The 27,744-nt window shown below is 42.0% G+C and overlaps 1 protein-coding gene across 3 annotated transcripts in view; it reads left to right on the top strand.

The window, feature by feature from the left end:
- col27a1a (collagen, type XXVII, alpha 1a) overlaps nucleotides 1–27,744 on the top strand; it is a 292,008-nt gene that overhangs the window by 12,092 nt on the left and 252,172 nt on the right. For all 3 annotated transcript variants that reach the window (XM_090235098.1, XM_090235099.1, XM_036977752.2), the window contains exons 3-4: nucleotides 3,975–5,443; nucleotides 11,060–11,113. In XM_090235098.1, coding sequence (XP_090091224.1) covers nucleotides 3,975–5,443; nucleotides 11,060–11,113 — 1,523 coding nt within the window. The remainder of the gene's footprint in view (nucleotides 1–3,974; nucleotides 5,444–11,059; nucleotides 11,114–27,744) is intronic.

The following is a 27,744-nucleotide window of genomic DNA, read 5'->3' as shown; positions in this document are numbered from 1 at the left end:
ACACCCCTGAGGGGCCCCAGTGTTGAGGATCAACGTGGCAGACGTGTTGTTGCCTAACCTAACCTAACCTGGTGGCGGCCCGTCAGTAAGTCCAGGATCCAGTTGCAGAGGGAGGTGTTTAGTCCCAGGGCAATATGTTGTTGAACGCTGTGCTGTTCATTGACTACAGCTTTCTCACATAGGTGTTCCTTTTGTCCAGGTGGGAAAGGGCAGTGTGGAGTGTGATTGAGATTGCGTCATATGTGGATCTTTTGGGACGGTATGCAAATTGGGTAATCGGGAGGATGCTGTTGATGTGATTCATGACCAGCCTTTCAAAGCCCTTTATGACTACCGACATGAGTGCTACGGGGTGGTAATAATTTAGTCATGTTACCTTCGCTTCCTTGGGCACAGGGACTATGGTGTTCTGCTTGAAACATGTAGGTATTACAAACTCGTTCAGGAAGAGGTTGAAAATGTCAGTGAAGACACTTGCCAGTTGGTCCGCGCATGCTTTGAGTACTTGTCCTGGTAATCCGTCTGACCCCACGGCTTTGTGAATGTTGACCTGGGATTTCTTATAAGGGTCTGGATTAGTGACCCGCTCCTTAAAAGCGGCAGCTCTAGCCTTTAGCTCGATGTGGATGTTTCCTGTAATCCATGGCTTCTGGTTTGGATATGTACATATGGTCACTGTGGGGACAACGTCATCGATGCACTTATTGATGAAGCCGATGACTGAGGTGGTATACTCCTCAATGCCATTCAATGAATCCCAGAAGATATTCCAGTCTGTGCTAGCAAAACAGTCCTGTAGCGTAGCATCCGCGTCATCTGACCACTTCTGTATCTCTGTGTGTGGTGTAAAGGTGGTGTAGAGTTTTTTTTCCTCTGGTTGCACATGTGACATCCTGACAAAAATTTGGTAAAACTGATATAAGGTTGCCTGGATTAATGTCCCCGGCCACTAGGACCGCTGCTTCTGGATGAGCATTTCTTGTTTGCTTATGGCCTTATAGAGTTGGTTGAGTACGGTCTTTGTACCAGCATTGGTCTGTGGTGGTAAATAGACGGCTATAAATAATATAGATGAGAACTCTTGGTTGAAAGTGTGGTCTACAGCTTACCATAAGGTACTCTACCTCAGGCGAACAATACCTTGAGACTTCTTTAATATTAGACATCACGCACCAGCTGTTATTGACAAATAGACACACCCCCTCACCCCTCGTCTTACCAGACGTAGCATCTCTGTTCTGCTTTTCATGGAAAAATCCACCAGCTCTATTTTATCCGTGTCGCCTCACAAGTCCTCAACTGGCAGCTTCATTAAATAGTACCCGCAAAACACCAGTCTCAACATCAACAGTGAAGAGGCGACTCCGGGATGCTGGCCTTCTAGGCAGAGTTGCAAAGAAAAAGCCATATCTCAGACTGGCTAATAAAAATATTAAGATGTGCAAAATGACACAGACACTGGACAGAGGAACTCTGCCTAGAAGGCCAGTATGAGTCGCCTCTTCACTGTTGATGTTGAGACTGGTGTTTTGCGGGTACTATTTAACTAAGCTGCCCGTTAAGGATTTGTGAGGCGACACGCATAAAATAGAGCTGGCGGGCTTTTGTTTCTGGACATTTTTAGCCTGTAAATATTGAGCCACAAATGATGATTCTCCAGATAGTCAACTAGTCAAAATTCTACCTCCCGTCTCATGAGCTCTATCTTGTATCCTGCTGGCACTGTATAAATACTGTACTAGCAGACCCACTCCAAAAAGAAAATCCCTTTTTCAGGGCCCTGTCTTCCAAAGATAATTCACAGATCTTCATTATAAAGGGTTTAAACACTGTTTCCCATGCTTGTTCAATGGCCCATAAACATTTAATGAACATGCACCTGTGGAACGGTCGTTAAGACACTAACAGCTTACAGACGATAGGCAATTAAGGTCACAGTTATGAAAAGTTAGGACACTAAAGAGGCCTTTCTACTGACTGAAAAACAACAAAAGAAAGATGCCCAGGGTCCCTGCCTCATCTGCGTGAACGTGCCTTGGGCATGCTGCAAGGAGGCATGACGACTGCAGATGTGGCCAGGGAAATAAATTGCAATGTCTGTACTGTGAGACAGCGCTACAGGGAGACAGGACAGACAGCTGATTGTCCTCGCAGTGGCAGACCACGTATAACAACACCTGCACAGGATTGGTACATCCGAACATTACACCTGTTACACCAGGAACGCACAATCCCTCCATCGGGGCTCAGACTGCCCGCAATAGGCTGAGAGAGGCTGGAATGAGGGCTTGTAAAGGCCTGTTGTAAGGCAGGTCCTCACCAGACACCATATGCAACAATGTCGCATATGGGCACAAACCCACCGTCGCTGGACCAGATAGGACTGGCAAAAGGTGCTCTAAACTGACGAGTCGCGGTTTTGTCTCACCAGGGGTGATGGTCAGATTCGTATTTATCATAGAAGAATGAGTGTTACACCGAGGCCTGTGGTATAGAGCGGGATCAATTTGGAGGTGGAGGGTCCATCATGGTCTGGGGCGGTGTGTCACAGCATCATCGGACTGAGCTTGTTGTCATTGCAGGCGATCTCAACGCTGTGCGTTACAGGGTAGACATCCTCCTCCCTCATGTGGTACCCTTCCTGCAGGCTCATCCGGACCCTCCAGCATGACAATGCCACCAGCCATACTGCTCGTTCTGTGCGTGATTTCCTGAAGGGAATGTCAGTGTTCTGTAATGGCCAGCGAAGAGCCCGGATCTCAATCCCATTGAGCACTCCTGGGACCTGTTGGATCGGAGGGTGAGGGCTAGGGCCATTCCCCCCAAGTAATTGCAGGTGCCTTGGTGGGAGAGTGGGGTAACATATCTCACAGCAAGAACTGGCAAATCTGGTGCGGAGGAGATGCACTGCAGCACTTAATGCAGCTGGTGGCTACACCAGATACTGGCTGTTACTTTAGATTTTGATCCCCCACCTCCTTTGTTCAGAGACACATTATTCAATTTCTGTTAGTCACATGTCTGTGGAACTTGTTCAGTTTATGTCTCAGTTGATGAATCTTATTATGTTCATACAAATATTTACACATGTTAAGTTTGATGAAACTAAACGCAGTTGACAGTGAGAGGATGTTTATTTTTTGCTGAGTTTAGTTTGTTGAGTGCAGTCTTAGTGCCAGCATCGGTTTGTGGTGGTAAGCAGACAGCTACGAAAAAAATATAGATGAAACCTCTTGGTAAATAGTATGGTCTATAGCTTAGCAGGAGGCATTCGAACTCAGGCAAGCAGAACCTCGAGACTTCCTTAATATTAGAGATTGCGCACCAGCTGTTGATCACAAAGAGACTCACACTCCCGCCCTTCAGTTGATGAGACGCTGCCATTCTGTTCTGTCGATGCATAGAAAAACAGCTAGATTTATATTAACCATGTCCTCGTACAGCCACTACTCAGTCAAGCATAGGATATTACGGTTCCCATTTATAAGATCGTCTCAAACAGAGCCCATGTAGTTTGTTTTCCAGTGTTTGTACATTCACCAATAGAACAGAGGGTAGAGGCATTTTATTTACTCGTCGCCGTAGTTTCATCAGGGTGCCCCCAAGTTGGCCTCTATATATTGCTTTTCCTCTTCCGGGTGCCTTAGATTAGGACCTGGTCTCAGGTCAGCAGTATGTTCTGCGTGAGCTGAGTTATTGAAGTAGACTTCTTCCTCCAAATCAAGGTTAGTGATCACTGTTCTGATGTCCAGAAGATCTTTTCGGTCATAGGAAACGATGACGGAATCATTATGTATAAAAACAGTTAAAATCAGTGCAAAAAACCCACAAAATAGTATAACTGGTCAGCAGCCCGTAAAACGGTTACTCCCAGTGCCATTCTTCCTTCACAGTATGTGTGTCTCTCTGTGTGTGTGTGTGTGTGCGCGTGTGCGTGGCCACTCTGATCATACACCTGTCCTGTTTTCTTGCAGATGTGGACATCCTCCAGAGGCTGGGGCTCACGGGAGAGAAGCCATCATGCTCCATCTGTCCAGGGATCATTCCGTTCCGATCGGGAGTCATCCTCACCCAACAGGCACGTGTGGAGGCCCCTGCCCGCTCAGTCATACCACCGTCCTACTGGCCCAACCTGGCGCTGCTTCTGAGTGTGCGTTCCCACCGTGTCAACAACGCCTTCCTCTTCACCGTGCTCACCGGCCATCGCCGGCTCCTGCTAGGCCTGCAGCTGACCCCGGGGCAGCTTGTCCTCCACACAGGGCCCAAGAGCGCCGTCCCACTCCACTACGACCTCCGCGATGGCCAGTGGCACCATCTGGCTCTGGACATCCGTGACCAAAGGGTGACTCTATACTCTGCCTGTGGGAAGCAGAGCGTTCACGCAGACTTGACTTCGGTAGACAGAGAAGACCTGGACCCTGAGAGCTCCTTCCTGCTCGGGAAGATGGGCCAGGGCTCGGTGCAGTTCGAGGGTGCCATTTGCCAGTTTGACCTGATCCCCTCCTCCCAGGCAGCTCACAACTACTGCAGGTACATTAAGAAACAGTGCATGGAGGGTGACACCTACAGGCCAAACATAGCGCCCCTCTTAACCCGAGACCCCAACATCACGGCCAGCCTGGCCCTGCTAGCTCCCTCCGAGCTGAACAGGAAGCCCATGGTCATGAACCTAGCAAGGAGCGCCACTGCAGCTGCCTCTGCTGTTAGGCATGTGGTGCCGGCCATCCTGCTAAAGCCCACCCCTAGGACCACTCCTTCTCCCCTGCCTGGTACTGTGATGTTACTCATGACAGGGCCTAGGCTAGCCTTCCCGACCAAGGCCCAGAGCAAGACCATTACAGCACCACTCTGGAATGGAGTCGCCCCTCCCTCCTCCCCCAAAACCTCCCCCATCACTCAGAAATCCCCCAAGCCCACCCATATCAAGCCCGCCAATGTCAAGCCCACCCCTGTCAAGCCCACGCCTCCCAAGCCCACCCCTGCCAAGCCCATCCTAGCCAAGCCCATCCTAGCCAAGCCCACCTCTCGCTGCAGCAGCAGCCCCAAGAAGACCACCTTGGGGCTCGAGGCAAAGCAGAAACCCTCTTTCACTGCTGCGGCTAAGCCTACCAAGAAGAAGCCAGACTCTGCCCTTCTAGCCCAGGGGGCAGTCAGCCCTGGGCCAAAGAAACTACTACAGAAACCACAGCCTACAGCACCCAAAATGACAATAGCCCAGCCTACACTCACAGTCACTCGCCAATCCAAAGCCACCAATGCACCTGCCAATCCAAAGCTATCGAAAGCCACCAATGCACTTGTCACCCAACGGACCACCAAACCCACCTATGCACCCTTTAATTTCCCCGCCACGGGCTGGTGGCAGACGTACGATGTGGAGCCGACCCATTTTTCTCTACTTTTGCCAGGACCCCAAGGGCTAAAGGGTGAACCAGGCCTTGCGGTAAGAGCCTCTTAATACTCTTTCCTGCCAACTGGGAATGCATAAGAGATTGTATTTAGCGCACAAAGGCTGTGTACATATGTGTTTTCATGTGTGCATGAGTGAGTATGTGCGAGGTGGAAGTGTGTGGCAGGTTGAGTTATTAAATTCACTGGAGTGGTGAAAGTAGAGCATATGTGAGTCCTGTCTTCCTCATCCTACTCCCGTCCCCTCTTACTCTCTCTCCCAGACTCTATTCCAGTCTGATTACAGACCTCTATCCCTCCTCACTGTGAACAATCGAGGCTCAGTGACGTTCCGCTGAGGGAATATGGGGGGAACACAGCCTCTTCAAAGCTCTGCCAGCCCAGGTATAGAAAGTGGGGAGGAGGACAGGAGGGCTGGGTCTGTGATCAGAGAACCCTTCAGTATATATATCACCAGATGTCTACAGTGGAAAGTGGGGGTGGGGGGAGAAAGGAGGATGACAAAAGAGAGAAAGAGAGACAGAGATGGTGATGGAGAGAGAACATTGTACATGGTTCACAAAGTTTCTTTGTTCAAATGTCTCTCCTTTTTCTCAGTTTGTTTGTCTTTACTGTCCTCTTCTGATTTTCAAAACACAACAACATCAAATGTATATCTGTTGGTACATACAGAGTACAAAGCATGTCAGTGTCCTTGTTTGAAGTGAAAGGCTGCTAGGGTTTAGCTTTGGGTAGTGGGGCAAGCTAGCTGGAGTCATATTGCCACTGCAGGCTAAAGGTCACTGCAAGGTTCACTCCATCGATCGACATGCTTGCATGTGCATGGATGGAGCTGGATTTTTGGGGGCAGACTGCACCTTTGTCCACATCGTTGTTGCGCTCCACCCAGAGTGGAGCAAGTCTGATTTGAGTAGTGTCTATCCACCAGGGGGAGCCAGAGTATCTTACCAAGCAAAATTAGCCTTGTGTAGTGTTTATCCACTAAGGGGAGCCAGAGTAGCTTACCAAGCAAGATGAGCCATGTGTAGTGTATATCCACTAATGGGAGCCAGAGTAGCTTACCAAGCAAGAGGAGCCTTGTGTAGTGTATATCCACTAGGGGGAACCAGAGTAGCTTACCAAGCAAGATGGGCCTTGTGGAGTGTATATCCACTAGGGGGAGCTAGAGTAGCTTACCAAGCAAGAGGAGCCTTGTGTAGTCTATATCCACTATGAGGAACAAGAGTAGCTTACCAAGCAAGAGGAGCCTTGTGTAGTGGATATCCACTAGTGGGAGCCAGAGTAGAGTTTTAGCCAGTTTTAGAGAACTCCTTTGGATTCCTTGCTGCAAGATGGAGGATCCTGGGACGAGTCAATGAGGTTGGTCCAGGGCAAGCTGAGACCATTGTGAAGGCCTGCGTGGCCCTCTACAACTACCTTTGCATCACAGACACTGACAACAGAGTCATCAACACGGTACACCCACCCCACGTTTGTTGACCACTCCACACCCATTGGGGACCTGTGCCCAGGAGAGTGAAGGCAGGTGGTACAAAAGGACACCAGCTTCCTGGACCCAAGGAACATGTTGGCAGACGGCAACCAGAGTTGCTAAAGACGTGTCCAACAACCTCAAGGAGTACTTCCTCACACCAGCTGGTAGAGTGTCTTTCCAGGATGCTGCCATCACACGTGACACCCTACAGTAAATATGTTCTCTTTCTCTGGGAGATTACTGTTTATACAGTATGTCATGTTGTGAGCTACTGTTTTTCTTATTCACACATTACAAATCACAATAAAGATTACCGTAATGACAGTCACTTCATCCTCATGTTGTTTTAGTTTGTCATATACAGTATATTAAGACTAGATCCTCAAGACAGTAACCTAATCTACATTACCATGTAAAGCCTTGTGTAATGTGTAGTGGGAACCTTCCTACCATGGTACATTGGTGAGAATGACTGTCCAGCTGTAGGCAATAAGAAATGACTCCCAAGACATTAACCTAATTTAAATAGCTAATTTACAAAGCAGTACAAGTTTACTGAGTGACTGATACAGAACAGTCATATTTTATGCCACAAGTATAAATAATCAGACAAAGACATTTGCAGACCTTTTGCTAGATATTTTTCACCAGGTGACGATCACAAAAGGAAATACCACAGGAGGAAAATAGTGCAATTAAGAAATCATCTGAACCAACATCTGCACAAATGTGTTTAGCACACAACACAGGGTCAAGAGATGAGGCAGAGGTAGATGGAGTGTCAGGGCAGAGAGTGAAGGTGCGCCTTGAAGCGTTGGATGTTGGTGAGAAGGGCAGGGGACAGTATGAGCCAGGCCAGGAAGAAGATGTACCAAGGGGTGATGAACCATCTGTCAGGGCTCAGCTCTGTCTCTGTGCTTTCCCCAACACCATGCCTTTCCAACACCTACAAGCAGATGGCGAATTATTTTGAATACCTTGCAAGCAATCTTAAAACATCTCCATGGGCTCCTTTTGAGTTTAATGTTCACTCAATAGAATTGATTTAATAAACATCTCAATCTAAGTAGCACATACACACCACAGTGTGTAAGGCTATTTTATCATTAGAAAACCCTTTTGTAATTATGTTAGCACAGCTGAAAAGTGTTTGTTCTGATTAAAGAAGCAATAAAACTGGACTTCTTCAGACTAGTTGAGTATCTGGAGCATCATCATTTGTGGGTTCGAGTACAGGCTGAAAATGGCCAGGAAAAAAAAAACTTTCTTCTGAAACTCGTCAGTCTATTCTTGTTCAGAGAAATTAAGTCTATTTCAAGTGAGAAATTACCAAGACACTGAAGATCTCGTACAACGCTGTGTACTACTCCCTTCACAGAACAGTGCAAACTGGCCCTAACCAGAATAGAAAGAGGAGTGGCGGCAGCTTCAATAAATTGTACCCACAAAACACCAGTCAAAGCGAAGAGGCGATTCCGGGATGCTTGCCACCTAGGCACATTCGCAAAGAAAAAGCCATATCTCAGATTGGCCAATAAAAATAAAGGATTATGATGGGCAAAAGAACACAAACACGGGACAGAGGAACTCTGCCGAGAAGGCTAGCATCCCGGAGTCGCCTCTTCGCTGTTGATGTTGAGACTGGTGTTTTGCGACAACAACCTCTCCCTCAACGTGATCAAGACTCTGGAGATTATTGTGGATTAAAGGAAAAGGAGGGCTGAGCACGCCCCCATTCACATCGATGGGGCTGTAGTGGAGCAGGTCGAGAGTTGTGTTCACATCCCCAACAAACTAACATGGTCCAAGCACACCAAGACAGTCGTGAAGAGGGCAGAACAAAACCTATTACCCCTCAGGAGACTGAAAAGATTTGGCTTCGGTCCTCAGATCCTCAAAAGGTTCTCTACAGCTGCACCGTCGAGAGCATCCTAACGGTTTGCATCACTGACGTTTTTTTGTTGGTATTTTTCTTAACACTGCATTGTTGGTTAAGAGCTTGTTAGTAAGCATTTCACTGGTGTACAAATGTCAGAGAGAACTCCCATTTGTTTCTGTAAAATATATCACTGTTTCTCCTAGAACTGGATTGTCCTCCATTAATTGTAAGTCAACTAACTAGTTTGATTACTTTGTTTTGTTGTTGTTGTTTTGTTGTTGTATTTGGCAAATAACATTTGATTTGATTTTGATATGTGATTGTCCCACTTTGCTGTCTTAAGAACACACTAACTGTAAGACACTCTAGATATGAGCATCTGCTAAATGACTAATATGTAAGGGGTTTCTACCTGGAACCATAAGGGTTCTTCATAGGGTTATCCTATTGGGACAGCCAGAGAACACTTTTCTAAGAGTTCATAGCACCTACCGCTTTTTGGGAGCCTGGTTAGAGCCAGGATGGTCTATAGCCTAATTAAAGTTAAGCTGTAGGATACATGGGTCATGTTCAGTGGAAACCAAACAGGAGAAACACATGGTACACATGGCTGGAGGTTTATGCTGTTTTTGGCCAGTCATCAGGCAGTGTAGTGGTCACCCTCTTATTTTTCACTTCTCTTTTTCCTCTTTTATGTTGAAAGTAAAATAAATGACCATGGGCCTAGTTTGATAAATTGAACACGTTGGGAGTGAAGCAGGAAATGTTCTGGTGCTTTTAGTGTTTCCTGCCCCCTGTACATACACAGATGCACGCACACACACAAACACACGTGACCCACCGTCCTCTTATGAGCTGTACCAGTTTGGGATTTAGTTACATTACAGGAAAGGTGGTGTTTTTTAATTCATCTCCATTCAACCCAGATTCAGATTGAACTTGTTGAGTACCGTGTTAGTAGTGTGTGTGTGTGTGTGTGTGTAATCCAGACGTTAAAGATAGTTATTCGCTGTTGATATAGTTTAAAACCCTCTTAAAGAAGCATACGGGTATATAGAATAGGGTAAAAGTATACAGTACCAGTCAAAAGTTTGGACACACCTAGTCATTCAAGGTTTTTCTTTGTTTGTACTATTTTCTACATTGTATAATAATAGTGAAGATATCAAAACTATGAAATAACACATATGGAATCATGTAATATCCAAAAAGGTATAATATATTATATATTTGAGATTCTTCAAAGTAGCCAGCCTTTGCCTTGCTGACAGCTTTGCACACTCTAGGCATTCTCTCAATCAGCTTCATGAGGTAGTCAACTGGAATGCATTTCAATTAACAAGTGTGCCTTGTTAAAAGTTAATTTTTGGAATTTCTTTCCTTAATGCATTTGAGCCAATCAGTTGTGACAAGGTAGGGGTGGTACACAGAAGATAGCCCTATTTGGTAAAAGACCAAGTCCATATTATGGTTAGAACAGCTCAAATAATAAAAGAGAAACAACAGTCCATCATTACTTTAAGACATGAATGTCAGTCAATCTGGAAAATTCCGAGAAATTTCAAGTCGCAAAAACAATAAAGCACTATGAAGAAACTGGCTCTCATGAGGACCGCCACAGGAAAGGAAGACGCAGAGTTACCTCTGATGAGGAGGATAAATTCATTAGAGTTAACTGCACCTCAGATCGCAAATAACTCCTTCACAGAGTTCAAGTAACAGACACATCTCAACATAACTGTTCCGAGGAGACTGCATGAATCAGGCCTTCGTGGTCAATTTGCTGCAAAGAAACCACTACTAAAAGGACACCAATAAGAAGAAGAGGCTTGCTTGGGCCAAGAAACACAAGCAAAGGACATTAGACCGGTGGAAATCTTTCCTTTGGTCTGATGAACTCAAATTTGAGACTTGATTCCAACTGCCGTGTCTTTGTGAGACGCAGAGTAGGTGAACAGATTTTCGTATGTGTGGTTTCCACCGTGAAGCATGGAGTAGGAGGTGTGAAAGTGTGGGGGCCAACAAGTGCTCAGCATATGTGTTAACTCCTTCAAGACAGTTGGAAATTCATTCCTCATGAAGCTGGTTGAGAGAATGCCAAGAGTGTGCAAAGCTGGCTACTTTGGGTGGCTACTTTGACTAACTTTTTTGGTTGCTACATGATTCCATATGTGTTATTTCATAGTTTTGACGTCTTCACTATTATTCTACAATGTAAAAATAAAGAAAAACCTTTGAATGAGTAGGTGCGTTTAAAAAGAAAACTGAATGTGTGTGCTTTTTCTCCCACCTTACAGGGCCGTCCAGGACCACCAGGGAAGTCAGGCACACCAGGGAAGAGGGGTCCTCAGGTAAGCCTCTATTTCATCTCCCTGTTCCCAGTGTTGTTTGTTTGTTTGATTGTCTGTCTCCTCCCCTCTGTTAGCCAAGCTGTTTCACCTCTCTCCTTATACATCCCCTCTACCTCTCTTCCCCTCTCCCCCCTCCATCCCCAGGCCTGCTAACCTAACATAGAAATACCAGATCTCAGATCTCTGCTCTGAAATAGAGTTCTGTGGGTGTAGCGATGGAACTGGTCAAATAAGATATGTTGACTAGTCAAATCAAATCAATATTCCTTGGCTTACTGTGTGCATTAGTATCTGCTCGGCTGAAGGCTGTTTAACGTGGTCTGTTATGACGGTTGCTGCCACTGCATCAGAGGTCCAAACAAACACACACTAATCACCCCCCCCCCAGGGAGGTAAAGGGGCTCTGCTACTCAGACACACCACCACACCCTTTGTATGCATTGCAGTCAGATTGACCCTAATAAGTGTAGGGCTGAGAGCGTTGACCTCCAGGCATAAACAGGGCAACTCACATAAAGAGACCTTTGAAAAGACTACCTATCTGACAGGATGTCTAAAAAAACCTCTAAACACAGAGGAATCTTAATTTGTGAGAAATAGAGAGATTAGCTAATCCTGTGGTAATAACAACATATTTAACTGTTTTGGATAACATACAAGGATGTATAATGCCAATCTACCAACGGGACACATCAGAGACCTTCTGTTCTCATATCAAGGATACACTCTGCTCTCGCTCATGTGAAAAACATGAGAGTGAGATGAGATGGGGGTGCAGAAAGAGAGAAAGGGTGGGGGTATAAAAAGAAAGATGAATAAAGACAAAGAGAGAGAGATTGAAATAGAGACAGAGATAGACCGGGAGAAATACTAATTGACTCTGGTAAAAACAACACATTTAACTGTTTTGGATAACATATAATGATGCATAATGCCAGTCTACCAGTGGGCCACATCAGAGACATTAACAAAAACACAATCACTTAATTGGGGCATCCAGAACTAGCTGTATACAGGTATATAGGTCACACTCACCTCAGCCACTGTGGAGACAGATGCTTGTCTCTCCTCTGATTCATTTTGCGTCTCTTGCAAGTCCCATAAATGACCATGTGTAAAATACACATAATAAAAATGTAATATGTTTATGAACATCAAATCAACTTTGCACATCACTATAACAACTGTGTCAGTCCTATCAGAAGATGAATACTCACATTTTGTGATACAGTGAAGTGGCACAGTGTTTCTTTCTTTTCTACATTGAGGTCTGTCAAGGTTCTGACAAATTATCCTACAGAAAAAATGCATTTGGCATATTAGGATTGTGAGCATGTCCGTCCCAGAGAAAGCCACAATCGGCAATCTGTTCAGTGTTCTGGGCTAACTGGGTGACAGTTTCTAGCTACATTTTCAAATCAGCTCGCCAGCGATTTAACTTGACTTAAACTAACTCTAAATGACAAGATAATGTATAATTTCTTAATGGTAGCTAGCTAGCTAGCTAGCTATATGAACTTTGGCGCTTGTGCAGTGGAAACATGTTATGTGCTAAGCATGTGTATTCTAGCTAGCTAGCTAAGGTAGGTTGTTATCAAACGTTAACACTCACCGTAATTTCCATCTTGTCCAAGTATAGAGTGGGGCAAAAAAGTATTTAGTCAGCCACCAAATGTGCAAGTTCTCCCACTTAAAAAGGTGAGAGAGGCCTGTAATATTCATCATAGGTACACTTCAACTATGACAGACAAAATGAGAAGAAAAAATCCAGAAAATCACATTGTAGGATTTTTTATGAATTTATTTGCAAAATATGGTGGAAAATAAGTATTTGGTCAATAACAAAAGTTTATCTCAATACTTTGTTATATACCCTTTGTTGGCAATGACAGAGGTCAAATGTTTTCTGTAAGTCTTCACAAGGTTTTCACACACTGTTGCTGGTATTTTGGCCCATTCCTCCATGCAGATCTCCTCTAGAGCAGTGATGTTTTGGGGCTGTTACTGGGCAACACGGACTTTCAACTCCCTCCAAAGATTTTATATGGGGTTGAGATCTGGAGACTGGTTAGGCCACTCCAGGACCTTGAAATGCTTCTTACGAAGCCACTCCTTCATTGCCCGGGCGGTGTGTTTGGGATCATTGTCATGCTGAAAGACCCAGTTTCATCTTCAATGCCCTTGCTGATGGAAGGAGGTTTTCACTCAAAATCTCACGATACATGGCCCCATTCATTCTTTCCTTTACACGGATCAGTCATCCTGGTCCCTTTGCAGAAAAACATCCCCAATGTATGATGTTTCCACCCCCATGCTTCACAGTAGGTATGGTGTTCTTTGGATGCAACTCAGCATTCTTTGTCCTCCAAACACGACGAGTTGATAGCTAGCTGGCGGCGCTTTTTCTGCCTATATTTTGCGAGACCCTTTATTTAGAAACGTGATGTGTGACGTAGTCACGTAGCTAGAATTTTGCTGTCAACGAGTCACCACAACGACAAGCGGAAAGGTTGGACAATTTGATTTTCTAAAGTCAGTCAAACTTCCTCAGCGCATCTGACTCTGTGAGCTAGCAAATGCAAAGGACAGTGGCAAAATTCTTTCTGATCCAGCTTACAGTATCATGCATTTTACTGTTGTGATCAAGACACAGACAGCCATACTGTACAGTGTGTGTGTGTATGCAACTGTGTGTTATGTAACTCTGTGTGTGTGTGTGTGTGTGTGTGAGAGTGAGACCTGAGGGAAGCCCCTCTTACTTCCATAGTAGAAAGACCTCTTTGTCTGCATCTAATTAAGGGCATTTTAACCCCAACAGCCCTCTCACCTTGTCTGTGGTAGTAGGGCACGTCAGTTTCAGCCAGATACATTCAGCATGTAGCAAAACTGCCACCTGTAATCCATCTCATATAGAAGGTGCACCTTATTGAGGCTAAGGGTGTCTGAAGTGTGGTTCAGAGATAGAAACGGGTATATACACAGACATCCCTCGCCCCCTCAGACAGCCAACACTGATCTACACCAGGCACCACAGAGGAGAGAGGAAGGGAGCGGGCAGGCTTAAGCTAATTTACAGGTTCCCCTCAAACACTGCTGTCTGGAGTTGACACTGAGCTTCAAACAAAACAGGCGTCCACAGAAATCCTATACAGTGAATTCCTCACCACATTGCTCACGCTCGTGCACGCTCACATGCTCACATCTATGAATGCAGACATGTTCACACCACACATACAGCTCTGTTAATAGTTTTTTATTTATTTATTTATTTAACCTTTATTTAACCACGTAGGCAAGTTGAGAAGAAGTTCTCATTTACAATTGCGACCTGGCCAAGATAAAGCAAAGCAGTTCGACACATACAATGACACAGAGTTACACATGGAGTAAAACAAACATACAGTCAATAATACAGTATAAACAAGTCTATATACGATGTGAGCAAATGAGGTGAGATAAGGGAGGTAAAGGCAAAAAAAGGCCATGGTGGCAAAGTAAATACAATATAGCAAGTAAAACACTGGAATGGTAGATTTGCAGTGGAAGAATGTGCAAAGTAGAAATAAAAATAATGGGGTGCAAAGGAGCAAAATAAAAAAATACAGTAGGGAAAGAGGTAGTTGTTTGGGCTAAATTATAGGTGGGCTATGTACAGGTGCAGTAATCTGTGATCTGCTCTGACAGTTGGTGCTTAAAGCTAGTGAGGGAGATAAGTGTTTCCAGTTTCAGAGATTTTTGTAGTTCGTTCCAGTCATTGGCAGCAGAGAACTGGATGGAGAGGCGGCCAAAGAAAGAATTGGTTTTGGGGGTGACCAGAGAGATATTATACCTGCTGGAGCGTGTGCTACAGGTGGGTGATGCTATGGTGACCAGCAAGCTGAGATAAGGGGGGACTTTACCTAGCAGGGTCTTGTAGATGACAGGGAGCCAGTGGGTTTGGCGACGAGTATGAAGCGAGGGCCAGCCAACGAGAGCGTATAGGTCGCAATGGTGGGTAGTATATGGGGCTTTGGTGACAAAACGGATTGCACTGTGATAGACTGCATCAAATTTGTTGAGTAGGGTATTGGAGGCTATTTTGTAAATGACATCGCCGAAGTCGAGGATTGGTAGGATGGTCAGTTTTACAAGGGTATGTTTGGCAGGATGAGCGAAGGATGCTTTGTTGCGAAATAGGAAGCCAATTCTAGATTTAACTTTGGATTGGAGATGTTTGATGTGGGTCTGGAAGGAGAGTTTACAGTCTAACCAGACACCTAGGTATTTGTAGTTGTCCACGTATTCTAAGTCAGAGCCGTCCAGAGTAGTGATGTTGGACAGGCGGGCAGATGCAGGCAGCGATCGGTTGAAGAGCATGCATTTAGTTTAACTTGTATTTAAGAGCAATTGGAGGCCACGAAAGGAGAGTTGTATGGCATTGAATAGTGTGCAGAAGACATGACCCTCACAGGGAGAAATATAAAGAGTTATACAGGGCTCTGCAGAACGGTGAGGCTGCCTCTGTGGGCTTACATTTAACACCTGCATATATAAAAGCTGCCTCTTAACTCCCCCCTAAAACAAATGCCTTTTCAGTCTCTTGCCGCTCGCCACACGTGCATACTGCAGAACACACTCAACACCACCCTCAGGCCAGATGGAGGAATGGTTTCCATTTGAAAGATAAGCGCTTGTTGTTGATTGCTAAAATAATCAATCGGTAACCCAATTTTACACTGCAGGTTTAGCATTCCTCACTTTAGATAGTTGTTGTTCATTTCTAGGTTAGTCAACGACACTCTGAAATACCATAGTAGAATACTACTAGGGCTGTTGCAGTGACCATATTACCATCATTCCGGCAGTCATGTGCCATGATCACAGTAATCTTCTCTTATCCACTCTGGACATGCTTTGTTAGTACCCAATTTGCTAATGACATTCAGGCCCGAATGGCCTGGTACTCAGGGCTCTATTGTTCCTCTAACCACTCTGACATCAATGAAAATGCAATCTTAAATCACAAACACATCATCAAAACAGTATGCTACTTTTAAAGCTCACCTCACTGTGATGATCAATTTGAAGGAAGAAGTTCAACAGCAGGTTGAAACTGAGTGCAAAACATGGTCATTGTGGATGTTGTTTCAAACACAACAAAATGGACAGCGCTTTCTAAGGTGAGGATTAATTCAAAAACATACATAGGCATATGCATAGGCTTGTGCCATTATACAATACATATGACATATTACGCATGGCAGAAAAACATGAAACAAAACTGATTTAAGATGTCTTTGGTATAAAATTGGTCTAGACTCTACTCCACAATTAAACAAATTTGAGTAATTGCCTTTGAGTGTGTAATGTATTCATTTGCATATGCTATGCTCCAGAATGTATATCCACAAGTCTCGGAGAGAATGTACAGTGCATTCCGAAAGTATATTGACCCCTTCCCTTTTTACACATTTTGTTGCGTTACAGCCTTATTCTAAAATGGATGAAATATGTTTTCCCACATCAATCTACACACAATGCCCCATAATGACAAAGCGAAAACAGGTTTTTAGACATTTTTGCAAATGTATTACAAATAAAAAACAGAAAAACCTACATAGGTATTCAGACCCTTTGCCATGAGACTGGAATTTGGGCTCTGCATCCTGTTTCCATTGACCATTCTTGAGAGGTTTCTACAACTTGTTTGGAGTCCACCTGTGGTAAATTCAATTGATTGGACATGATTTGGAAAAGGACACACCTGCCTATATAAGGTCCCATAGTTGACTGGGCATGTCAGAGCAAAAACCAAGCCATGAGGTCGTAGAGCTCCGACACAGGGTTGTGTCGATACACAGATCTGGGGAAGGGTACCAAAACATTTCTGCAGCATTGAAGGTCCCCGAGAACAGTGGCCTCCATCATTCTTAAATGGAAGAAGTTTGGAACCACCAAGAGTCTTCCTAGAGCTTATGCATACGCATAGGCTTATGAGCCCAAGCCTGAAAAGCAACCTGAATAAAACAATCATTCTGAATCTAAAATAATTGAACATATTAGTAAATACAAGATTAAATAGAGAATAGTTTGATGGGTGAAGATCTAACTTGGCAAGGGAACAGCTTGGCAGCCTAAGGCAAGGAGCAGAGCGCAAGCTCTTTTCGCTACTTTCTCAAATCATCAACAGCCAATAGTTACATCATGCAGCCCATATATGTTTTGATTTGTAAGACATTCTAAGGTTTGTATCAGTTACAACTAAAGTTGCCAAATAACTATAAATCTAGCGAATAGGACTTGTTTCAAATGATCACTTTTACGCTCAACATAGCCACTCCATATGTGCACTCGCTCCAGAATGGGAAATATACCCTCTCTATTTTATTCAGGTAAGTTCAATTATATTCTTGTTACTATAAAATCATATAATATAAAATAATGCCACGGGACTTATAAGCATATCTTGTCAGCCAAATGAATAACAAGCCTACAGTTTACGGTGTGGAGCATAGCCTGGTAACATACAGTAGACCAATTTATATTCTGTTCTTAGGAAATACATTTTCTCCAAATCATCATGTTTCTTTCGACCTGGTGTCGTGGAAATTTCCTCTATTTACCAAATCATGAGAGCAAACCACACACAAGTCAGAGTAAGTTATCACAAAGTCCATCTTTAATTATGAGCTCTATCACAACCCTGTGACTCTCAGATCAATTCAGTGTCTATCCATGAATTCTCTGAGAGTCCCTTCCACATTTCAACTGAGATCCTTTATAGCAAAGACACACACAGGATAAGACAGCATCGGCATAATTCATCGTTCAGCTTTGTCTCCTTTCTCAAACTCAGAACCATAAACCAATCCTCCATATCAACAGGCATATATCAAATCCATCCTATCTTGACAAGATCACAGAGACACACTGACTGGCACACAGACATTTTGGAGCCAAGAGATACACGCTTGACCTCTCCCCTCTCTCCGGCCCAAACAACTTAGTCTTGACATAGAACAGATACTGCAACCCCGCCACAGTATTATACAAAAATAACATTCTGATGAGAAGTAACTTACAAACATATGATGAATATAAAACATCTTACCTATGTTACTAACCAATTCTGATTATTCCCCAACATTCCCCTCTCAAGGGACATTGTCCCTTCTAAAGAATCAGAATATTAATTACATACTCAATATAAAAATTCAAATCCCCTCAATGTCAAATACCTTAGCTTATATGTAAGCTTTCTCCCTTCTGAAACTAAGTTTACAACCTTTATTCTACAAGACAAACTTGCACATGTTTAATAACACAAAATAAAAACATAACATATAAATGCTCTTTAAGTTACATGAGAACCAGTGTCTAAACACAGGCCTCCTCACAACATATAGGACAGACATCCCTCTAACACACATCAATATTAGCAGATTTACTTACATTCAGTATAATTATCCCATAATTCTACTACTAACTTTTAAAATAATGATTATAATACAGATCAGTATCTCAATGCATTCTTAATCTAAATTACTACAATTTACATGGTGTAGACCTCTTCAATCAACCTGATACCACAAAAGTATAAACAATTTTAATGGCACAATTGACCAACCCCCCCCCCCTCTCAGGCACTGCTTCTTCTGGCGTCTCTTTCGTTTTTCTTCAGATAGCTTTACAGTTCAAAGTGGACGGCCCATGATAATGTCCCAATTTCAATGTCTCATCTTTACCACTCATGTCTTGTCCATTCGTCAACCAATATACCAGCATCATAATAAAATGTTAGAACAGATCTTTCTCCATGATCACTCCAAGTGGACTCTCACAGTATGAGAGAAAAGCAGTTGATAGCTTAGATCTGATACTGTACACCAATTTCTGGCTTGGTTCTTTTCTCTTGGTAGAAGTGGTTCGGAAGGTCTTCTTCAACACCTTTGTCACTCTTCTTCAGCCAGTTAGAGGGGGTTTTGAGGTACACACACTATTCGGTCCAATTATCTCTTCCATGCATTAAGATACCGTCTGATGTCACTTTTCATGATAACCTCGAAAGAACAGATCAGAACAGTTTAGTTCAGTTCATTAACTACATGATAAATTATTACTTTTACCAATTATTCTTAATACACATATCTAAACATATTTCACAGAGAATATCAAAACATTCTATTGAAACTATTCTTTCAAATTGGTTTATACTCCCCATCTCACTGTCAACTCCATCATAGAGCCAAGGATCAAGAAGTTAGACCTATACCTTGGGAATAAAACAAAACAAACACAACAAATACAATACACTCAACAATACAATGCACTCCTTCACATATCACTTAAGTTGTATAACTTCAATTCAAACCCTCAAAAAACTGAATCCTCCCCCATGTTTTACACACATCTCTCCATATGAGAGTAATGTAAAACAAAACTAAAAAAAATTGTAAAACAAAATTTCAACTAACCTAATCAAATTAAAATCACTAAACTGAAAAAAAAACTCCACAAAGAAAAATGATTTAACCCCTATGGTCATAGGAAAATAGACTTAAAGCAGCATACCCTTAGTTAAAAGCAATGCCCTTCACAGTGGTCCAAATTACAAATATGGCTAAGAAACATATTTACCAATTACACAAATTATTTTGAAAGCAGTATTACAAATGACCATAAACTCATTATCCAAATGGCTTTCCAATGCGGGTGATCAAGCCACAACGGAAAGTCATCAGAAGGTCATAGGTCCCTCCAAAGCAGTGTTTTTCACTATATAAAACAATTTGCAAACAATAATCAACTAGTTCCAACATTTTTGTATTTCCATGTTCCCAGAACATTCCTTTATCAAAATAATTTGCGTGTGTAAAACAAAAAACTTCCAGGCCCCCTCCAATGTGGTAGTTTATGGCCTCAATTTCACTCACTCTCCCCAAGAGTATAGTCCCTGGAAACATTCCAGAGAGAGACAGTGAAATATAAATTTTCCCGGAGAAAACACAAAGCACTTAGTTAGTATTCATTTACACTACATCGATTCAGAAACTCAAACGTGAACTATAAACCAAACCTAATGATAATTCCACTGTACCTCAAATCATTAATCATACGTTTTAATCACCATCAATGTATATGTATGATACAATGTTTAATTAAGTTAAATCAACTCCTAAAAAAAACTTTCATCAGCAATCTAATAATTTCAACCTGTTGATATAAATTTAGTAAAAACCAATCCTGATTTTTTTTAAACAAATCTAAAATCTTTCAAAAGTTGGTGCTGTCTCATCAGCGTAAAAATCAAAACAAACTTGTTATTTTTTCCCACTCATATCCACAAAGCTTTCATTCCCCAAAACATATGAAATTATTTTGACTATTGCGGTAACAACACTATAATTAAAATATATGATACTCCCCCACTTAACATATTAGTTTAGTATTCTGCCAACAGGCTCTCATACTACTCAATCCAGCAATCACCTTTAATGACCTGACATTGTTCCACATAATGGAAACATACTATAATGTTAGACTACATGAACTTTCCTGCTCAAATTAACTGGTGTTACTTAAACAATCAAACCAAGAATCAATAACCATCAGAATCTATTCTCACAATGTCCTACTCACTCACAACTTTCAGTTTAACTCTCCTATTTATTTTTCCCCCAGTGGGCAAAAATATAACCCCTCTCATTTCAACGTTTTTTCCTTACCTCTATCGTAAGATTAAAACCCAACTTTATAACTTCCTCTTCTCTTTGCTCTCCCCACTTATGAAATGTATCCTATTTCTTTAAAAATAACACGCGCAGCGCCAAAATTATAACATGCGTCAGTCAATCTATAAGAATGAAAATAATTTCGATAATCACTTTTTATTGCCATTCTCTCTCCGCTATTATTCAGAATTTCTTTAACTTAGGTAACTGTCTTCTCTATTGATACAGTCATTTAAATACGACTCAATTCTCAATACATTATTTCAGCAGATAATTTAGTGAACAGACATCGTCTTGCATCAGAATTCGCTTCGTTATTATTTTAAGTTGAATTAGTCTATCAATTTAACCTAAACAATCTATTGAAAACGTTCAATTTATCCCTTCTATCAATTTGAACCAGACAAGCTATTAAAACGTTCAGTTTATATCTTATACAAACACTAGCGACCATAACTTTCCAGGCAAAATAGATTATTTTACAATCAAAAACTCAGAATTCAGTCAGCGCAATGACTGGGAATGGAACCCCAGCCTCCAACGTTGCAGGCGAGAATTCTACCACTGAACCACTAAATGCTATGTGAAAAACTAAGATTCACCGCAAATAAACCCCATTTACAAGTAAAATCAAAATACGTCACTATCGGCAATTCCCAGAAGAATAATAGCCCAATTTTAATAGTACAAACGCTACTCCAGCTATGATTCTCAAATTCCAAACAAATATATTAGCAATCAAAGAATAAAATTGACAGTTAATGACTAGGAAACAGATATTGCGCCTTTTAATAAAAGTAGATTATGTTTACTTATGCAACGTATTTCAGTTACTTTACTACATCACATTAATCACGCAATGATAATTAGTTTGATGGAAAACCTTAGGCTTTGTATGACATTTTAAATTACATTGAGATTCCCCCTTAATTCTCTCTAACTTTATTCAGTTTATTCAATAAATCTCACAACTTCTCTCATACTGGGAAGAAAAAATATAACATGTTCAGACCTTAAGGGCAGTTAAATTTCAAATGTTTCACCCAGACGGAGATAATCCAATATGCGTTTTATAGTTACATCGTTAGGGTAAGATAACCAAAAGTGGACACACTCTAATCAGTTTCTAGAGCTCAATTTCCCAGATTTTATAGATAATATTAATAGTGCTTAAAAACTTAATCTTTATCAAATTATCCATTTAAGATACCAACTCAAAACCTACGTACGTCTACGAATGGGTGGTTTAAATTGTATCTAATCATTCTCAGCATTACTTTATCAAATCTCTAGTAATTGATTATACACACATACAATTTATATAAAACTTTTTTTATATAAAACTTTAGAAATCTTAGGTACTCACACAGAACTTTCAGGATCACCCACACAGGATTGGTCAGATGTTCACACAGGATTGGTCAGATGTTCACACAGAACTGGTCAGACGTCCACAAATAACATCAGAACATAAAAAGGTTTGCCCACACAGAGTCAACCCTACCCCGCTCACACAGAACGGTCCGACAACTATTACCTAGTGATCCCATAACAAAATACTCACATAGAGTAACCCAGGGCATACCTGGCTAGCACATTTAAAATAATTGGAATTCACCAAATCTGAGGGTCACTTAGACAAATCACACAGACGCACAGAATGAGGTCCTTCTTCCAATAGGGCTTCACCAAGTGCCGTGTTTCACCTAGAACACAGTCCCCTGGCCCCTCACCCCGACAGACCTCACCAAATCCCCACTGATCAATTCAGTGTCAGGAGGGCTCTTGGTCACTGACAACCGGACAGTGCAGAGTATCTTTTGAGTCCACAAAACCCCCAGATTACTCTCCTCTGACTCGGCCCTGCTTACGCCGCCAAGGTGCCTTCCTTACAAAGGAATTCACGCTCAGAGTATACGGAACAGGCATAATTAAAAAACTCGACTTCAAATCTGTGTGGTTCGCTCACCTTTTTCTTTAAAAAAAACTCAGTTCGAGATGTGGTATCCACTCGGCTCGCTTCCTCTTAGATCAAAGGTTGGTCCATCTGCTTCGTTCCCGAAGTGTGGTTTCTCTGAGATCCCAAGTTTAGGGGATCCCTCGTGCACGATTTATTTACCTAGATCGTAGGAACGGTCACCGAGTGAAGATTCACATCCCCTCCTCGTCGCCAAATGTCGTGGAAATTTACTCTATTTACCAAATCATGAGAGCAAACCACACACAAGTCAGAGTTAGTTATCACAAAGTCCATATTTAATTATATGAGCTCTATCACAACCCTGTGACTCTCAGATCAATTCAGTGTCTATCCATGAATTCTCTGAGAGTCCCTTCCACATTTCAACTGAGATCCTTTATAGCAAAGACACACACAGGATAAGACAGCATCGGCATAATTCATCGTTCAGCTTTGTCTCCTTTCTCAAATCCTCCATATCAACAGGCATATATCAAATCCATCCTATCTTGACAAGATCACAGGGACACACTGACTGGCACACAGACATTTTGGAGCCAAGAGATACACGCTTGACCTCTCCCCTCTCTCCGGCCCAAACAACTTAGTCTTGACATAGAACAGATACTACAAAAATAACATTCTGATGAGAAGTAATTTACGAATATATGATGAATATAAAACATCTTACCTATGTTACCAACCAATTCTGATTATTCCCCAACACTGACTAAAAAAAATCATAGATTTATTGTGACGGTGTATATGAACTACATTTTTCACTTTATTTTCTCATGAAAATAACTGGCTGACAAAATGTCATGAAAATGTGTCACATGGTGACTGTCAAGCAAATACCTGCTGGTCTCATGGTAATTGACTGTTACTTAACATTAACACATTTAGCACCTCCTAGTTTTCACGCATAGCCAACAAACCACTGATGCAGACCTTTGGAACATCTACATTTTAAGAAGTCTAATTAATCCATGTAATTTAGCCTACACATCACAATAAATCCATTATTTATTTTAGAAAGGTCTAAAGAAACATGATATGAAGAAAATTTCAGAAGAACAGAATAATAAACTCGGAGTCCTTATGTTAGGCCCTGATCTGGCTATGACATATGGTTGTAGTTCATTTAGGAGACAAGATTTGCTTAGAATTCCGTGGCATTATTTTATATAATTTTATAGTATGAAGAACACAATTGAACATAACTGAATAAAATCTAAATAATACTTTCTCCAAACGATGTGTTTATTCTCTGTTCAGCAGTTAACAAAGAAAGGTCCTCAAATATGCTTATTTTAGTTGTGATACATACAGTAGCAGTCAAAAGTTTGGACACATCTACTCATTCAAGGGCTTTTCTTTATTTTTACTATTTTCTACGTTGTAGAATAATAGTGAAGACATCAAAACTATGAAATAACACTTATGGAATCATGTAGTAACCAAAACAGTGTTAAATCAAAATATATTTTATATTTGAGATTCTTCAAAGTAGCCAGCCTTTGCCTTGATGACAGCTTTGCACACTCTTGGCATTCTCTCAACCAGCTTCATGAGGTAGTCACCTGGAATGCTTTTCAATTAACAGGTGTGCCTTGTTAAAAGTTAATTGGTGGAATTTATTTTCTTCTTATTGCAATTGAGCCAATCAGTTGTGTTGTGACAAGGTAGGGATGGTATACGGAAGATAGCCCTATTTGGTAAAAGACCATATTATGGCAAGAAAAGCTCAAATAAGCAAAGAGAAATGACAGACCATCATTACTTTAGACATGAATGTCAGTCAATCTGGATTATTTGAAGAACTTTGAAAGTTTCTTCAAGTGCAGTTGCAAAATTCATCAAGCAGTATAATTAAACTGGCTCTCGTGTGGAACGCCACAGGAAGTATCACAAAATAGAAACGTTTGGTCAGAGCCATCATTTTTTTTTGTTATTTTTGTTAATTGTTGTTACTCTATACTGAATAAAAATGTAAATGCAACATGCAACAATTTCAAGGATTTTACTGAGTTACAGTCAGTCAATTGAATTAAATTCATTAGGCCCCAATCTATGGATTTCACATGATTGGATAGGGGTGCAACAATGGATGGACCTGGGAGGGCTTAAGCCCACCCACTGGGGAGCCAGGCCCAGACAATCGGAAAGAGCCCTTTTGTGAGGAAAAACTCAGTCACAGACTCCTCAATTTCATCAGCTGTTCGTTCGGGTGGCTGGTCATAGACGATCCCGCAGGTGAAGAAGCCAAATGTGGAGGTTCTGAGCTGGAGGGGTTACATGTGGTCTGTGATTGTGAGGCCGGTTGAACTTACTGTCAAATTCCCTAACAGCACTTTAACATTAAATTCTCCGGCAACATCTCTGGTAGACATTCCTGCTGTCAGAATGCCAATTGCAACACTCAACCTTAAAACTTGAGACATCTGTGGCATTGTGTTGTGTGTCAAAAGTGGCCTTTTATTGTCCCCAGCAGAAGGTGCATCTGTCTAAGGATCATACTGTTTAATCAGCTTCTTTAGATGCCACACCTGTCAGGTGGATGGAGTATCTTGTCAAGGGAGAAATTATGACTAGCAGGTATATAAACGAATTAGTGCACAACATTGGAGAGAAATACGCTTTTTGTGCATCTGGAAAATTTCAGAGATATTTTTATTTCAGCTCATGAGACCTGGGACCAACACTTTACATGATCAGTATATTTGAGGTATTGTTGTTGTTATTATAATATTGTCTGGTGGCTTTCTTATATTTTCCCTCTTTTTGACTTACAGTGCCTTGCGAAAGTATTCGGCCCCCTTGAACTTTGCGACCTTTTGCCACATTTCTGGCTTCAAACATAAAGATATAACACTGTATTTTTTTGTGAAGAGTCAACAACAAGTGGGACACAATCATGAAGTGGAACGACATTTATTGGATATTTCAAACTTTTTTAACAAATCAAAATCTGAAAAATTGGGCGTGCAAAATTATTCAGCCCCTTTACTTTCAGTGCAGCAAACTCTCTCCAGAAGTTCAGTGAGGATCTCTGAATGAGCCAATGTTGACCTAAATGACTAATGATGATAAATACAATCCACCTGTGTGTAATCAAGTCTCCGTATAAATGCACCTGCACTGTGATAGTCTCAGAGGTCCGTCAAAAGCTCAGAGAGCATCATGAAGAACAAGGAACACACCAGGCAGGTCCGAGATACTGTTGTGAAGAAGTTTAAAGCCGGATTTGGATACAAAAAGATTTCCCAAGCTTTAAACATCCCAAGGAGCACTGTGCAAGCGATAATATTGAAATGGAAGGAGTATCAGACCACTGCAAATCTACCAAGACCTGGCCGTCCCTCTAAACTTTCAGCTCATACAAGGAGAAGACTGATCAGAGATGCAGCCAAGAGGCCCATGATCACTCTGGATGAACTGCAGAGATCTACAGCTGAGGTGGGTGACTTTGTCCATAGGACAACAATCAGTCGTATATTGCACAAATCTGGCCTTTATGGAAGAGTGGCAAGAAGAAAGCCATTTCTTAAAGATATCCATAAAAAGTGTCGTTTAAAGTTTGCCACAAGCCACCTGGGAGACACACCAAACATGTGGAAGAAGGTGCTCTGGTCAGATGAAACCAAAATTGAACTTTTTGGCAACAATGCAAAACGTTATGTTTGGCGTAAAAGCAACACGGCTGAACACACCATCCCCACTGTCAAACATGGTGGTGGCAGCATCATGGTTTGGGCCTGCTTTTCTTCAGCAGGGACAGGGAAGATGGTTAAAATTGATGGGAAGATGGATGGAGCCAAATACAGGACCATTCTGGAAGAAAACCTGATGGAGTCTGCAAAAGACCTGAGACTGGGACGGAGATTTGTCTTCCAACAAGACAATGATCCAAAACATAAAGCAAAATCTACAATGGAATGGTTCAAAAATAAACATATCCAGGTGTTAGAATGGCCAAGTCAAAGTCCAGACCTGAATCAAATCGAGAATCTGTGGAAAGAACTGAAAACTGCTGTTCACAAATGCTCTCCATCCAACCTCACTGAGCTCGAGCTGTTTTGCAAGGAGGAATGGGAAAAAAATTCAGTCTCTCGATGTGCAAAACTGATAGAGACATACCCCAAGCGACTTACAGCTGTAATCGCAGCAAAAGGTGGCGCTACAAAGTATTAACTTAAGGGGGCTGAATAATTTTGCACGCCCAATGTTTCAGTTTTTGATTTGTTAAAAAAGTTTGAAATATCCAATAAATGTCGTTCCACTTCATGATTGTGTCCCACTTGTTGTTGATTCTTCACAAAAAAATAAAGTTTTATATCTTTATGTTTGAAGCCTGAAATGTGGCAAAAGGTCGCAAAGTTCAAGGGGGCCGAATACTTTCGCAAGGCACTGTATTTAGCTCTACAAACTGGTGGATTTTGGCTTTAGAGAATGACTTTATGAAGCATGGCTTTAAGCATTGTGGACCCTTGTCTCTCTCTCTGTGTGTGTGTTTGCCTCTATGTGTGTGTGTGTGTGTGTGTGTGTGTTTGTTTGTGTATTACGGTGGCGTGAGAGGGCAGAGGGGGCAAATGCAGTGAAAACTATTCCTGAGCCTCCAAAGGGTAAATTACACCTCTGGTCTGACGACAGTGGGCTCTGTAATTAAAAGGTGCCTTGGATCCTGCACACACAGACACACACACAGACACAGACACACACAAGTCTGGTGTCAGTAATGACGCTTCCCCTTGTAGCGGGGAGTGCTTTTTTGGCACCAGTTCAAACAGAAGTACTTTTATATTGACCATATACAGTACCTTAAAACTGTCTTTACAACATGTTGTATCAATTTAAACCATCTTTACTACATGCCCTATTACAGTTAACAATCACTTTTGCACTAATTTCAGAACCTTGTGGTCCTTTTTCAAAACTCTAGACACAAAACTCAAAACGGT

This window comes from Oncorhynchus mykiss, chromosome 5, assembly GCF_057628025.1.
Source record: "Oncorhynchus mykiss isolate SJ-2025 chromosome 5, ASM5762802v1, whole genome shotgun sequence".
Taxonomy (NCBI): Eukaryota; Metazoa; Chordata; class Actinopteri; order Salmoniformes; family Salmonidae; genus Oncorhynchus; species Oncorhynchus mykiss.
Note: the sequence above shows the minus strand (reverse complement) of the source record. Positions and strands in the feature narration are given on the sequence as shown.